Genomic DNA, 15,968 nt, shown 5'->3' with positions numbered 1-15,968 from the left:
TTGGTGGTGGGAAGTTGCTGGAGACGGTACTGACAGATAGGGTCTATTTATATTTAGAAAAGAATGAGCTTATCAGTGATAAGCACATGGTTTTGTGCGGGTGAGATTGTGCCTTAATAGAGTTCTTCGAGGAAGTGACCAAGTTGATAGAGGAAGGAAGGGCTGTTGGTGTCATATACATGGACTTTAGTAAGGCATTTGATAAGGTTCCCCATGGTAGACTAATGGAGAAAGTGAAGTCACATGGTGTACAGGGTGTTCGAGCGAGGTGGATAAAGAACTGGTTGAGCAACAGGAGACAGAGAGTAGTAGTTGAAGGGAGTTTCTCAAAATGGAGAAAGGTGACCAGTGGTGTTCCACAGGGGTCAGTATTGGGGCCACTGTTGTTTGTAATATACTTAAGTGATCTAGAAGAGGGTACTGTTGGTATGATCAGCAAGTTTGCGATGACACAAAGATTGGTGGAGTAGCAGAAAGCATAAGGGACTGTCAGAGAATACAGGAGGATATAGATAGACTGGAGAGTTGGGTGAAAAAGTGGCAGATGGCTTTCAATCCAGACAAATGTGAGGTGATGCATTTAGGCAAGTCTAATTCTAGAGCGAATTATACAATGAATGGAAGAGCTTTGGGAAAAGTTGATGAGCAGAGAGATCTGGGAGTGCAGGTCCATTGTACCCTGAAGGTTGCTGCACAGGTGGATAGAGTGCTCAAGAAGGCATATGGTATGCTTGCCTTCATTGGACGGGGTATTCAGTATAAGAGCTGGCAAGTCATGTTAAAATTGTACAAGACATTGGTTTGGTGGCATTTAGAGTACTGTGTACAGTTCTGGTCGCCACATTACCAATAGGATGTGGACGCTTTGGAGAAGGTGCAGAGAAGGTTTACGAGGATGTTGCCTGGTATGGAAGGTGCTGACTATGAAGAGGTTGAGTAGGTTAGGTTTATTTTCACTAGAAAAAAGGAGATTGAGGGGGGACCTGATTGAGGTTTACAAAATCATGAAGATCGAGTCAAGCTTTTTCCCAGGGTGAAGGATTCAATAACCAGAGGTCATGCTTTCAAGGTGAGAGGTGGAAAGTTTAAGGGGGATACACGCGGCAAGTACTTCACACAGAGGGTGGCGGGCGTTTGGAACGCATTGCCAGCAGAGGTGGTAGAAGCAGGCACGGTAGATTCATTTAAGATGCGTCTGGACAGATGCATGAGTAGGTTGGGAGCAGAGGGATACAGATGCTTAGGAATTGACCGACAGGTTTAGACAGTACATTTGGATCGGCTCAGGCTTGGAGAGTCGAAGGGCCTATTCCTGGGCTGTAAATTTTCTTTGTTCTTTGTTAAACTGGCTTCCAAACAGGGCTGACAGGAGTGGCCAGGTCTGGCTCCAGGTTTGACACATTGTCATCTCGACACCCAGCACCTGCAATTATAACAAAAGAGAGAAATCGCTGGAGAAACTCAGCAGGTCTGGCAGCAGCTGTACAGAGAGAGAGAAAAATAGAGTTAACGTTTTGAGCCAAGCAACCCTTCTTCAGAACTGATAGTATCTGGGGAAAGGTGGTATATATATCGATGGGCAGGTCGGGGGGTGGGCAACAAAGACAGGCAACCAATTCTGGGCCAACCAGTGATACCCACAGCTCACAGTGAATACAAAACACCAAGACAGAGAATGACAGTTTGGCAGAACATGTGCTGCTTGATGGCAGAGTGTGTGAGGGCTCCGATAAAGGACGTGAAGGTGCTCAGGCCCTAGAATTGTTGAATTTGATATTGAGTCTGGAGGCCTTCAGGGTCCTCAAGTGGAAGATGAGGTGCTGCTCTTCCAGCCTGCACTGAGCTTCACTGGAGCACTGCCTGAGACAGAGATGTTGGCCAGGGAACAGGGTGGGGTGTTAAAGGGGCAGGTAACTGGGAGCTCAGGGTCTTTTTTGCGGGCAGAGTGTAGATGTTCTGTGAAGTGGTCTCCCAGTCTAAGCTTGGTTTTCCCAATGTAGAGGAGACCACACTGAGCGGGGATTGCAGTAAACCAGGTAAAGCACGGCTTCTTCTGGAAGGTGTGTCTGGACCCTTGGATGTTGAGGAGGGAAGAGATAAATGGGCAGGTGGGTGTGACACCTTCTGCATTTACAAGGTAAGGTGCCGTGGGGGGGATTATTGGGAATGAAGGTGGAGTGGATCAGGGTGTCCTGGAGGAACAGTCCCTGCGTAATGTGGGTGGCGGGGGGATTAGTGTCTGGTGGTGGTGTCTCACTGGAGATGGTAGAAATGGAGGCTAATGATCTTCTGGGCGTGGATGCCAGTGGGGGGGTGGGGCGGAAAGGGAGGGTAGGAAGGTCAAGGGGGATCCTATTTCTGTTGGGGGGGTGAGGGCGGAAGTGTTGGAGATAGGTCAGTCCTGGCAGAGTGCTCTGTCAACAATGGTGCTGGGGAATCCTCAGTTGAGGAACAAAGGGGACATTTCAGAGACTCCCTGGTCTAAGTTGGCATCAGAACAGATGCGGCAGAGACAGAGGAACTGGGAGAATGGAATAGTCTTTACAAGAAGCAGGGTGTGAGGATGTACAGTCAGGGTAACTGTGGGAGTCAGTGGGTTTTGTACAGGATATTGGTGGTCACTCTATCCCAGAACAGAAACTGTTGTCGAGGAAGGGAAGGGAGGAATCGGAAATGGACCAGATGAAGGTGAGATCAGGGTGGAATATAGAAGCAAAATGGATTATTTTGCCAATGGCAATTATTACCGTACCCATGTCCATAATCTAACTTGGGAGTATTCAAGACATTATAAAGGAATCTTTACTCTGTTTGTAATCCCATGCTGTCCCTGTCCTAAGAGTATTGACAGGGATAGTATTGGGGAGCTTTAATTTTAGTTTAACGAGTAGAGGTAGCTTTACTTTCAGTTTAGCTGTCTTTTATTCTTGTTCGAAGCTATTGATGGTGATTGTTAAGACTGTAGACAATGAAGCTCACATTTCACTTCTCCATTTCAGTTCAGATTATGTAGATTTGAGCGACATGATGTTCATTTTAACCCTTTCATTACTGATTCCATTGACTTAAACAGCTCTATTTCCTGGGAATGTGGAGCTTGTCATTACCCGACCAGGACACCCAGTGATGGGGGGGTGCCTGTGGCTGCTGCTCTGGTGAGGGGAGCAGCTGGAGTCAATCCCATTCCTATCAGCTGGTTAGTGGGCAGAGAACAGGTCTCAGCTGTAATGCCAACAACACCTGCCTGATCTCTTACACACACGGAACAACAAGGGGACACTTGCTCAGAGCTGGGAGCAGGATTACATCCAAGGAAAAAGGGATAAAGAATTCAAAATACCAACACACCAGCAGAAACAGAGTACCAGAGAAACTCGACAGGTCCAGCAGCAGCTGCCGAGTTCACATCTTGAATTCCAATCATCCCTTCCAACACCCAAACTTTTATTTTGCACCTGGGAATTCCAGAATTTTGGGAAAATTCTTTCAAGGGATGTGGTTTACCAGCAATTATTGCCCGTTCCCAGTTGCCCCCTTAAGGAGGTGGGGGTGAGCTGCCTTCTTGAACCGCTGCAGTCCATGTGCTGCAAGTTGATCCACGATGCCCTTAGGAAGGGAATTCCAGGATTTTGATCAGCGACAGTGAAGGAACGGCGATATATTTCCAAGTCGGGATGGTGAGTGGCTCGGAGGGGAACTTGCAGGGGGTGGTGTTCCCGTGTATCTGCTGCCCTTGTCCTTCTCGATGGAAGTGGTTGTGGGTTTGGAAAGGTGCTATTGAAAGATCCGGAGTGAGTTGTTGTAGATAGTACCCCATACTGCTGCTGGTGGACAGAACGAACACAATGTTGTATGGGCGGCCAATCAAGCCGGCTGCTTTGTTCCTGGGCGGAGTCAAGCTGGAGATCCCAGTCACAAACCACCCTCGGGGCTGCACCGCATAGTGAGTACGGGTGGAATGACAATGGCATTGTGCTGCTCTGTGATGATATCTGTTGGCAGGTGGCTAACACTGCTCCCTCACAGCCCCAGGGACCCAGGTTCGATTCCAGCCTGGTTGGGGTTTGCACATTCTCACAGTGTCTGCATGGGTTTCCTCCCACAGTCCAAAGATGTGCAGGTTAGGGGGGATTGGCCATGGGAAATTGCCCATAATGTTCAGGGATGTGTGGGAAATGCAAGGTTACTGGGATAGAGTAGAGAGGGTGTGATGCTCTTTGGAGGATCAGTATGGACTTATTGGGCAGAATCATCTGCTTCCACACTGTAGGGATTCTGTGATTCACCAGCAAGAGCTGGCACAGGAGAATGGGACCAATGTCTGAATTGTGGACCAACTGCTGTCACTGGCTGGAGGGGCAGAGAGCGAGGAGCTGCAGAGCAGTAGTCTGCTGGCACTGGTGAAGCATCAGGACTTTCTGAAGATGTCACTCCTGAAACATGATCAGAGAGAATGCTACACACCTTCCTCCAGATCAACACCACACCCAACCATAATTAGACGCTGTTAACTACCCTCCAACACGTGGCAGTGAGGAAGGCTGCAGAGCCCTGTTCACTCTTCCCAGCCTCCCTGCAGGATCAACACAACCCATCTGTAATTTATAAAATAACCTTTATTAAAACATCATGTGCATTTTGCTACAGCAATGAGAACAGACCCAATTAAACAGGGTCCAGGGAGACAACAATGATAACATACAATCTGTAACACTTTCTGAACAACATTATTGACTGCACCTGCAGTCGACCCTCATGACTAAACCCTTACAGGAATTACTGAATCCCCTTCCTGCAGCTGTCTGTACACTGCGTCTGCTCATCAAATCAGAGTTAGTATTCCAGTGGAAAGCTCCTCCATACTGTTCCTGCTTCCAAACACGAGGGGAAACGATCCATAAACCTTGGAATTCCTCTCCTGAAATCAGAAAGAACACATCACTACAACTTGGCAGTGACAAAAAGTGTAGACAGGGGCCATCCCTCACCCAGCCCACTCGACCTGGAGACTGAACTTCACTCTAGCCTCCTGTTACCAAAGCCATCTGCAAAACCCTCCGTCTCCCCTCGACCCCCAAACAGCCAGGCCATAGATACTGCACCATCGCCACAGGGACCCAGGGCTCCAGCCCCTTCCACCTCCCCCGCCCATCCCTGAACCCTCCCACCAGGCCGAGCCCCCAGGTCCCTGAACCCTCCCACCAGGCCGAGCCCCCAGGTCCCTGAACCCTCCCACCAGGCCGAGCTGGCTGCCCAATGGCAATCCTCCTTTCTGGATGTAACCTAGGCGATTCCATTAGCACAGTGCAGGCAGTTGGATAGTGTGGGTGGAGAACAGGATCATGGTGCTCAGTAGATTCAGTCAGTGAAGCAGCAAACCGGCGAGTAAAGACAACAATGCTGATTAACAGCATAGCCCCAGCCAGACAGTGGTGGGCTCCCTGCTCCCCATGAGCAGCCTGCGTACCCCTCACTCACACAAACAGAAAACAGGAGCAGGAGGCAGCCATTCGGCCCTTTGAGCCTTCCCCACCAGAGCTGATCATGCAATCTCGGTATCCCATTCTCTCCAAACCCCCGATCCCATCAGCAACAAGGTCCGGCTCCCTCTTGAATCTATCTAATGAACTGGCCCCAATAGCTTCCTGGGGGGCAGGGAGGGGGGAGAACTCCACAGTTCACAACTGAGTGGAGAAAATCTTCCTCGTCTCAGGGCTGAATTACCCCTAAATTTTAGATGGTGACCCCTAGTTCTGGACTTTAACATTTTTCCTGCACCTAGCCTGTCCTGTTCCATCAGGATTTTATATCTTTGAGAGATTTCTCCCCCCCCCCCATTCTTCTAAATTCCAGTCTTTCCTCATCTGTCAGTCCTGCTATCCCAGGAATCAGTCTGGTGAACCTTCGCTGGACTCACTCAATAACAAGAATGTCCTTCTTCAGACCAGGAGACCAAAACTGCACAATACACAGGACAACAAATAGAGCCTCTAAGATTTCAGCCTCTAAGGTTTAATTCCTAATTAGTGCTTGGTAGCTGGAAAGGCTTTTAGGGAAACATCCTGTGTAGAAGACAAAAAAGCTGCAAAAGGGATTGGGTAGATTAAGTCAGTCGACAAAGATCTGGGAAAACGTGAAGTGGTTTATTTTGGCAGGAAGATGAGAGAAGCATGCTACCTGAACAACAAATGTCTTGAATCACAGCAAGTCCGTATTCCGGTACTGCAAACAACTGGGAATGCTAACGGAATGGTATTGTTTATTGTGAGGGGAAGTGGGTAGTAAACATGGGAGGTTATGCTTTAGTTACACAGGGCTGTGGCCAGACAAGACAAGACAAGAGAAGACAAGACATCCTTACTCCGATACTCAAATCCCCTCGCTATGAAGGCCAGCACGTCATTATCCTTCCTCACTGCCTGCTGTACCCAGGTCTTGGTTCACTCATATTCCTTCCTCCAGTTTCCCTTCTAACAGTCTCTGCCACAATCGCCTTTGATCAAATAATTCTCATCTGTCTCAAACAGACAACCTCCTGCTCAAGTTTCTTCCCCAAGAGGAAACGTTTCTTCAATCCAGGTGTTTGTCTCGTGAATCCTCTCTGAACCGTTTCCAACATGCTCGCATCCTTCCTTAAGTAGAGACGACCCCAGGCCCTGTCTGGCCACAGCCCTGTGTAACTAAAGCATAACCTCCCATGTTTACTACCCACTTCCCCTCACAATAAACAATACCATTCCGTTAGCATTCCCAGTTGTTTGCAGTACCGGAATACGGACTTGCTGTGATTCATGCACCAAGACATTTGTTGTTCAGGTAGCATGCTTCTCTCCTCTTCCTGCCAAAATAAACCACTTCACGTTTTCCCAGATCTTTGTCGACTGACTTAATCTACCCATATCCTTTTGCAGCTTTTTTGTCTTCTACGCAGGATGTTTTCCTAAAAGCCTTTCCAGCTACCTAGCACTAATTAGGAATTAAACCTTAGAGGCTGAAATCTTAGAGGCTCTATTTGTTGTCCTGTAGCACTCAGACTCAGATTCTCTCTCTGCACCCCTACAACACAACTCTCACAGAGATACACACAAAGAACCTCAGCTTCACAGAATCCTGACAGTGTGGAAGCAGGCCATTTGGCCCATTGCACCCATACCAACCCTTCAAACAGCATTCCAGCCAGACCAACCCCATCCCTGTAACTCAGCATTCCCCATGGCTAATCCACCCACCCTGGAGACCCCTGGACACTATGGGGCAAATTTCCCATGGCCAATCACCTGACCTGCACATCTCTGGACTGTGGGAGGAAACTGGAGCACCCGGAGGAAACCCACGCAGACACGGGGAGAATGTGCAAACTCCACACAGACAGTCACCCGAGGCTGGAATCGAATCCAGGTCCCTGTTACAGTGAGGCAGCAGTGCTAACCACTGAGCCACTGCTTCTGAACACAGACATGAACACCCTGACAGGTAAATCCTACTGCTGTAATATCCACCTGAGAGATAGGTACAGATCCTTTGGTCACTGAAAGACGACAGAAGATGGTGGTTGATGGGAAATGTTCATCCTGGAATTCAGTTACGAGTGGTGTACTGCAAGGATCTGTTTTGGGGCCACTGCTGATTGTCATTTTCATAAATAACCTGGATGAGGGCGTGCAAGGATGGATCAGTACATTTGCGGATGACACTAAGGTCGGTGGAGTTGTGGATAGTGCTGAAGGATGTTGTAGGTTACAGAGGGACATAGATTAGATGCAGAGGTGGGCGGAGAGGTGGCAAATGGAGTTTAATGCAATAAGGTGTGAGGTGATTCATTTTGGAAGGAGTAACAGGAATGCAAACTACTGAGCTAATGGTAAGATCCTTGATAGTGTAGATGAGCAGAGGGATCTCTGTGTCCATGTACATAGATCCCTCAAAGTCGCAACCCAGGTTGATAGGATTGTTAAGACGACATACAGTGTATTAGTTTTATTGGTCGAGGGATTGAGTTTTGGAGCCATGAGGTCATGCTGCAGCTGTACAAAACTCTGCACTTGGAGTATTGCATACAGTTCTGGTCACAGCATTATAGGAAGGATGTGGAAGCTTTGGAAAGGGTTTGGAGGAGATTTACGAGGATGTTGCCTGGTATGGAGGAAAGATCTTACGAGGAAAAGCTGAGGGACTTGAGGCTGTTTTCATTGGAGAGAAAGTTGAGAGGTGAGTTAATTGAGACATAAGATAATCAGAGGGTTAGATCGGGTGGACAGTGAGAGCCTTTTTCCTTGGATGGAGATGGCTAGCACAAGGGAGCATAACTTTAAATTGAGGGGTGATACATATAGGACAGATGTCAGAGGTAGTTTCTTTAGTCAGAGAGTAGTAGGGGTGTGGAACGCACTGCCTGTAACAGTTGTACACTTGCTAACTTTATGGGCATTTAAATGGTCATTAGATAGGCACATGGACGAGGATGGAATGGTGTAGGTTAGATCAGCTTCAGATTGGTTTCACAGTGCGGTGCAGCATCGAGGGCTGAAGGGCCTGGCATATTCTATGTTTTACAGCTTTGAGGTGGAGATGGGGAGGTCTGCCCAATATGTCTCCCTCAACCAATACCACTTTAATGGCCAAATAACCCTTTTTTTGGTCTCCTGGCTGTTTGTAGGAGCTTGCTCAATGCCGATCTGATACTACATTGCAGACCTCCCCACTGGTTGTGAAATGTTTTTGGGACGTTCCAAGGACTGAGAACTGCATGGCCTTCATTTACTTACTCTCACTCACTGGTGCCGGTGAGCTTTTCAATTGCTTATCACCCTGTACCAACATATTTCACTGCGAAGATTCAATGAACAAAAATGAGGCTAAACTCCAGGACTTGTTTTAAGATAATGACTTAATACTATGTATTTCTCAATGACAAACAGCCACAGAAAAGTTGCAACACCAGAAACTACTTTCACTCTCAGTCACTCGCAACTGTTGCTGACAGCTGACCATTCTGTCCTGGGGAATCTCAGTGTTTCTTCCTTGGCCTGAGGTTCCACTTGGGCACCACGTCTGTCCCACTTTTGGGGGCCACTGTTTGTTCTGGGGTAACGGCCTGTTCTGAGGGAGACGGATGCTCCGTTGTTTCCTGTTAAATTAATAAAGCAGCAGCATTATAATATAGCAAACAACAGACATACCCCTGTGAATCACAACAGCAGCTTCTCAACCATGAGGGTATCACAGCTCGGTCTGATCCCATAACGTTCCAACGGGACTCACGGGGCAGAGAGGTAGGAGCAGGCACTGCCAGCTGGTTCAGGGAGGGGGGGGAGGAGGGCGGGGGGGGGAGAGGGCGGGGGGGGGAGAGGGCGGGGGGGGAGAGGGCGGGGGGGAGAGGGCGGGGGGGGAGAGGGCGGGGGGGGAGAGGGCGGGGGGGGAGAGGGCGGGGGGGGAGAGGGCGGGGGGGGAGAGGGCGGGGGGGGAGAGGGCGGGGGGGGAGAGGGCGGGGGGGGAGAGGGCGGGGGGGGAGAGGGCGGGGGGGGAGAGGGCGGGGGGGGAGAGGGCGGGGGGGAGAGGGCGGGGGGGAGGGGGCGGGGGGGGAGGGGGCGGGGGGGGAGGGGGCGGGGGGGGAGGGGGCGGGGGGGAGAGGGCGGGGGGGAGAGGGCGGGGGGGAGAGGGCGGGGGGGAGAGGGCGGGGGGGGAGAGGGCGGGGGGGGAGAGGGCGGGGGGGGAGAGGGCGGGGGGGGAGAGGGCGGGGGGGGAGAGGGCGGGGGGGAGAGGGCGGGGGGGGAGAGGGCGGGGGGGGAGAGGGCGGGGGGGGAGAGGGCGGGGGGGGAGAGGGCGGGGGGGAGAGGGCGGGGGGGAGAGGGCGGGGGGGAGAGGGCGGGGGGGAGAGGGCGGGGGGGAGAGGGCGGGGGGGAGAGGGCGGGGGGGAGAGGGCGGGGGGGAGAGGGCGGGGGGGAGAGGGCGGGGGGGAGAGGGCGGGGGGGAGAGGGCGGGGGGGAGAGGGCGGGGGGGAGAGGGCGGGGGGGAGAGGGCGGGGGGGAGAGGGCGGGGGGGAGAGGGCGGGGGGGAGAGGGCGGGGGGGAGAGGGCGGGGGGGAGAGGGCGGGGGGAGAGGGCGGGGGGGAGAGGGCGGGGGGGGAGAGGGCGGGGGGGGAGAGGGCGGGGGGGGGAGAGGGCGGGGGGGGAGAGGGCGGGGGGGGAGAGGGCGGGGGGGGAGAGGGCGGGGGGGGAGAGGGCGGGGGGGGAGAGGGCGGGGGGGGAGAGGGCGGGGGGGGAGAGGGCGGGGGGGGAGAGGGCGGGGGGGGAGAGGGCGGGGGGGGAGAGGGCGGGGGGGGAGAGGGCGGGGGGGGAGAGGGCGGGGGGGGGAGAGGGCGGGGGGGGAGAGGGCGGGGGGGGAGAGGGCGGGGGGGGAGAGGGCGGGGGGGGAGAGGGCGGGGGGGGAGAGGGCGGGGGGGGAGAGGGCGGGGGGGGAGAGGGCGGGGGGGGGAGAGGGCGGGGGGGAAGAGGGCGGGGGGGAAGAGGGCGGGGGGGAAGAGGGCGGGGGGGGGGGGGGGAGGAGGGCGGTGGGAGAAGGGCGAGGGCGTCAGTTCAAATCCATCTGTCACAGACATGTCATAAAGACCTGGACCTTGAAGCTCACGTGCTAAAACAACGTGGTCTCTGGTTAACTTGGAGTTGGTTTGAGGATGACACTGGTTCCCCATTCCTTCAGGCCAGGTCAGAGGGCAGTTAGCATCAAGTACATTGTATTTGGTCTGCAGTCACTCGTAACCCAGATCAGGGAAGGACGGTAAATTTTATTCCATAAAGGAAATTACACCAATTCATGGTGCTCCCATGGTCACCATCACTAAGACTACATTTTATTCCAACTTTTTATGAACTGAATTTAACTTGCAGCAAAATGAAACAAAGAACTGTGGAGCTGAGAATCTAAAACTAAACCAGAAATTGCTGGAGAGACTCAGCAGGTCTGGCAGCATCTATGGGGGACTAAAGTTAACATTTGAAGTGTGGTAATTCTTCATCAGAGCTGATAGCAGCGAGGGAGAAGGCACAGTGAAACGGGGATATGGCTGGGCAGAAGCTGGAGATAGGTGGAGATCCACTGCCTTCTCCCTACCTCTCCTTGAACAATACCTTCAGCATAAACACCACTTCTCCCTCACTATCAGCTCTGATGAAGAGTCACCCAACTTGAAACATTAACCCTGCTTTCTTCCCATAGATACTGCCAGACCTGCTGAGTCTCTCCAGCAATTTCTGGTTTAGTTCACTTCCAGCGAGCTGCAATGGTGGGTTTTGGATCCATGTGCCCAGAGCATTAGTCCAGTCCTCTGGGTTACGCACCCGGTGAGATTACCACGGCACTGCCATCTCCCCAAGGTCACCCCTGCAGCTCGAGAGCAGGGTGCAAACAGATGGGAGCAAGACTGACACAATCAGAGACCAGCAACTACTACACAGTGACTGCTTTATTTCTATAACACCCTGCCCCCATTCAAACCTCATGTCCCGGGGCGTCTCTGCTTTCTGCACAGCTGCAACAAAAGCGGAATCATAGCATCTGGATCTGTCAGAACATCCATTCTGCTCTGGACTCGGTCACTTGTTCAACACACAACTCACATCTTTAACCCCAACTTCCTTTTCCATTAAAACGTGAACCATGACAGAATGAAACAGACACTAACTTCCCATATTCGGGTGGGCTGCCTCACTTACTGGCAGGCTAGTCCACAGGAACATTTAACCCTTCCAGCAATAAGGATTGCACTAATGCCTAAGCACTGCCTGGTGAAGCAACTCTGGGGAAAATCCAACAAATCCTTCCGCACTGGTTCGGGTAACTGGTGCAAGTATCTCCTGGGGATGGTTTAGAAGTCGTACTGACTGGGTCATTCAGAAACAGAGGGTGCAAATCTCAGTGTGGCCATTTCATACCAACGGGGGAACTGAGCAGGACTGTAAAGACTCTCATTCACAACCCCAACTGGGTGACTAATGCCACCCCCACCCCCTAGAAGGAGGAGACCTGCAGGCCTTACCCAATCTGGATCTATTGGGGAATGCAGTCCCACCAGCGGTAGCTGGCCATTTACTGTCGTCACTGAAGGTATTCAACCCACTGCCATTTCTCTCAGGGGGTTGTAAGCCTTTGGAATATCCTTCCTCTGAAGATGGTGGAAACACCATGATGGGATTGTTTTAAGGCAGAGTTGGCTTGATTCTTGATAAGCTGGGAAGGATGAGGGGTCAGACAGACTGAGCAAGGAAGGTTATCGACAGGAAGTGGGAATGGGGGATTTGAGGCTATAATTAAGTCAGTGATAATTTTACTAAGTGCCAGAGCAGGTGAAAGGGGCTGGATGGTGTGCGCATACGTATCAGTGCTTGATGAAGGCGGCTCATCGAGTACAGATGGCTTATAATTGACAGTCTTGCCAGTAACTGCCAGGAATGAATTAATAAAATATTTTACAAAGTGACATAACAGGGGGGGTGAGCAGTGAATAAACTTTGGCCACATCGATCAGGAAACATCCCAGCCTGCACTGAGTTGATTGACAGGGCAGCAGAAAGCGTTTTTGCCCGAGTGTGTGGGGAGAGGGAGGCTGAGCAGGGGACTGAAATATCCCACTGCAGCAGAACAAGTACATGTGTGCTCATAGGCTTAATGAGGCTTTGAAAACTCGACAATAAGCTGCAGTGGGCAAGGGGCTGTGTGTAGACTGGAAGGAGCTCTCTACACCTCTCTTTGTGGGGGGGGGGGGGTGATGGAGAGAGGGAAACAAAGCAAGCAGAATTCTGGCAGCTTTCTATATTCTCCTACTCACCAGGCTGCCTGTCAAGTTACTGCCAAACGACAGGTCCGTGAAGGAGACTTCAAAGGGTTGATGTAACTCTCCTTCAGCCATTTCATCTGCAGCAGACTGCTCCTGAGGATCTGCAGCACTGTCCTCACTTGCTCCATCAGTGTCTGTGCACTCACTCGCTTCCTCAGAGTCGGAGTCAGGGACTCCCATCGTTGGGTTAATGGTGGTTCGGTTTCCGTGTGGCGGCAGTGTAGCTAGAAACGCTGGCAACGTGAAAGCGGAGAGGAATCGTGATTTCAGGAGCTGGTAGGCTGGCTCATTCTGCAGACGCTCAGCTACCAGGGCCCTGGCTGCCTCGAGTTTGATTTTGGGGTCAGCTCCATCAGGAGGCCCAAAGCCAGACAGATTCTGCTCCAAGGCCGTCTTGTGTAGCAGCAAGTTCGATAAGATTCTCAGTGTGGAAGAGAAGGGAGGCAGGTATGGCAGGCTAGTGGGCATGCCTGGCACCTGTATACCACCCTTGCCTTGCAGCCAGTCTCTCATCACTGCTTCTGGCTCACAGGACAAAAGACTAAAGTCGACAGTGTAATTGGTTGGCTGTAATTTGCACAGGGGCTCCAGACGCTGCGTTAAGACGATGGGGCCTGCAGTCTGTAATAAACCTCCGCCCTGGAGAAGGTGCCTGGGGAGATTCGGGTTGTTGGAGCTGGCCACTGGTAAACGGAGATTGGTGGCAGTGGGGACTACAGCAGTCAGTGCCACAGTGTGGGCTGAAGCTGGGGGAGCAGTTGCTGGGGTTTGCTGAATTGCTGGTGAAGGGGAGGCCAGAGGCTGGCTTAATGAGGTGGTGGGTGACACTGTCACCGCATCGTTACCAACTGCTGCCTGACTAACGACAGGGCCACAACCGGCCGGTCCCGGCGCCACACTGGGCACTGAGATAGTGCTGGAGCTGGTCACAGTGTTGGTTGGCTGAGACGCGGAGGGCACAGCCTGACCAGCGGCTGGAGGAGGGAGGCTGGGGCCCGGCTGAGCTGGGAGCGAGCCTGGAGGGACACACACCAAACCATTAGGGGTGAGAACTGCCATGACGGGTACAGTGGAGTTGGGGAGCATCAGCTGCAACAACGTGCCACTGGGTAGCACCAGGGCTGGAGCCGGTGGCATTGGGGCAATGGGCATCAGCCGACGCTGGGTGCTGGCAGTGCTGGGTTTAACAGGAGCACGAGCACGGGTACGGGCACGGGTACGGGCACGAGCAGGGGCACGTGCACGAGCAGCTGGCTGGCTTTGGTCGCTCGGTGCTGTTGCGTCTGATGTTGAGCCCTGCCCCCCTGCATCAGGTGTCGCCTGGTCAGGTGCAACCTCTTGGAGTGAAAGTTGGTTCCCATGTTTCGGTCTGCGCCTCCCCTTCCTGTATACTTTGATTGGAACAGGGCGTTTCTTGCCTCCTGCCTCCTCACTGAGGGAATCTGCCAGGTGGGCCAGGGAGGCCATGGAGTGTGGGGCAGCACCAACAGCCTGGGCTTTGCGCTTTTCGGTTAGTAACTCCAGGACAGTTTTTGGTTTATTTAATGGCAGTGGGGCAGCCGGTTTAAACCGACCGACACCCATAGTGTCCTTGCTGCTCATGCTGACGGTGCTGTCTTTCATCCACCGCAGGCCACAAGGGTCTTGCCCCAGTCGCTCACCGTACTGCTCCTTTTCTAGCAGGAGGAGACAAACAAAAAAAAAATCATGAGGTGACTGAGGTAGAGACAAGAAAAGGGAAATTATTTCATTTAAAAGAAAAGCTTAAAATCAAAAAGTAAATGTAGAATTACAGAACCGTACAACTCTGGATCACTGCCTCGGTGCTGGCCTTTGGAAGATTCTACCTTATTAATCCCAAAGCCGCCTTCACTTTGCCCATAAACATGAAGCATTTACAGGTTAAAATATGTTCCAACTTCCTCTGGAAAGTTATTATTAAACCTGCTCCCACTGCCCTTTCGGACAGAACTTTCCAAATCACAACTTTGCTGTGTTTAGAAACATCTCTCGTATACTGATTCTTTTCCCACTTTTCTCCCAGGTGTCCCTCTGGGGACCGAATCTCCTCCCACGAGAAACCGTTTCCCATTTACTGGATCAATGTCCCTCAATGTGACCAACTACTGATTCCCCTCAAAGTGAAATAAGGAAAACACACTGACTGATAAGTGTGGAACTCTCCTCTGCAATCATTTATTCATGCTCAAACAACTACTAACTTTAATCAGAGGCTGATCGATTTCTACGATTGGAAAGAGGTGAAGGAATATGGATTAGTGGGGGAAACAAACCCAGCTTCTCCACAGAAACCGCTCAGCTGTCGACCATTCTCTCCTCAACCTGGAGGACTACCTACAACTTCTATAGTGGTGATCACTTTAATCTCATCACAAAAACAGTAAAACCAGCTCAGAGTTCATAACAGAGACAACACAACCCAGCTCCCAGGCTGTCGAAAAGTACTGCAGTCAATTCAAGGCTCAGAAACACAACACCCAAGTGTTAACTAGGGTACAACAAGTTGCACTTACACCGTAACGACTGGAGGCTTGAGCCCCACTCCATGCTGACACTGCTCAGTTAGGACTGACAACTTTTGGATCAGGCTTTAAGCCAAAGTCTGCTTCTAGGGTGGACAAGAAAAATCCCACTGCTTTTATTTTGCAGAAGAGCTCTCAGAACACAGAATACAGAACAGCACAGGAAGAGGCCCTTCGGCCCACAGTGTCTGTGCCGACCATGATGTCAATGTAAATTAACCCCATCTGCCTGCACCTGGTCTGTAAGCCTCTTTTTCCTGCCTATTCATGTGGCTTCAAAATGCCTCAAACATCGCTATCATGTCTGCTTCCACCAGCGCCCCGAACAGCACATTCTAGGCACCTACCGCCTTCTGGGTAAAAATACACTCGCCTCACTCCTCTTTAAATATTCCCCCACTTATCATAAAGCTACGCTGCCTAGTATTTGACATTTCTACCCTGGGAAAAAGGGTCCAATACTCTCCAATCCAGGCAATGTCCTTGTCGACCTCCCTTGCATTTTCTCCAAAGCCTCCACATCCTCCCTTTAAATGTGGTGACCAGAACTGCACATAATATTCCAAATGTGACCAAATTAAAGTCTTATACAG

General features: G+C 51.8%; 1 protein-coding gene across 4 annotated transcripts in view; it reads right to left on the bottom strand.

Moving 5' to 3' along the window:
* Positions 1–4,604: 4,604 nt before the first annotated feature.
* Positions 4,605–15,968, bottom strand: part of snapc4 (small nuclear RNA activating complex, polypeptide 4) — a 46,747-nt gene continuing 35,383 nt past the window's right edge. For all 4 annotated transcript variants that reach the window (XM_087998163.1, XM_087998164.1, XM_087998165.1 and 1 more), the window contains 3 exons: positions 12,824–14,508; positions 8,989–9,127; positions 4,605–4,918 (listed from right to left, as the gene is read on the bottom strand). In XM_087998163.1, coding sequence (XP_087854289.1) covers positions 9,008–9,127; positions 12,824–14,508 — 1,805 coding nt within the window. In that variant the 3' untranslated portion in view covers positions 4,605–4,918; positions 8,989–9,007. The remainder of the gene's footprint in view (positions 4,919–8,988; positions 9,128–12,823; positions 14,509–15,968) is intronic.

Source organism: Chiloscyllium plagiosum, unplaced genomic scaffold (genome assembly GCF_037043375.1).
Source record: "Chiloscyllium plagiosum isolate Xiang-an unplaced genomic scaffold, Cpla_swu_hap1 HiC_scaffold_21, whole genome shotgun sequence".
Classification (NCBI taxonomy): domain Eukaryota; kingdom Metazoa; phylum Chordata; class Chondrichthyes; order Orectolobiformes; family Hemiscylliidae; genus Chiloscyllium; species Chiloscyllium plagiosum.
The sequence above is the reverse complement of the archived record's forward strand: the minus strand, read 5'-3'. Positions and strand labels throughout refer to the sequence as shown.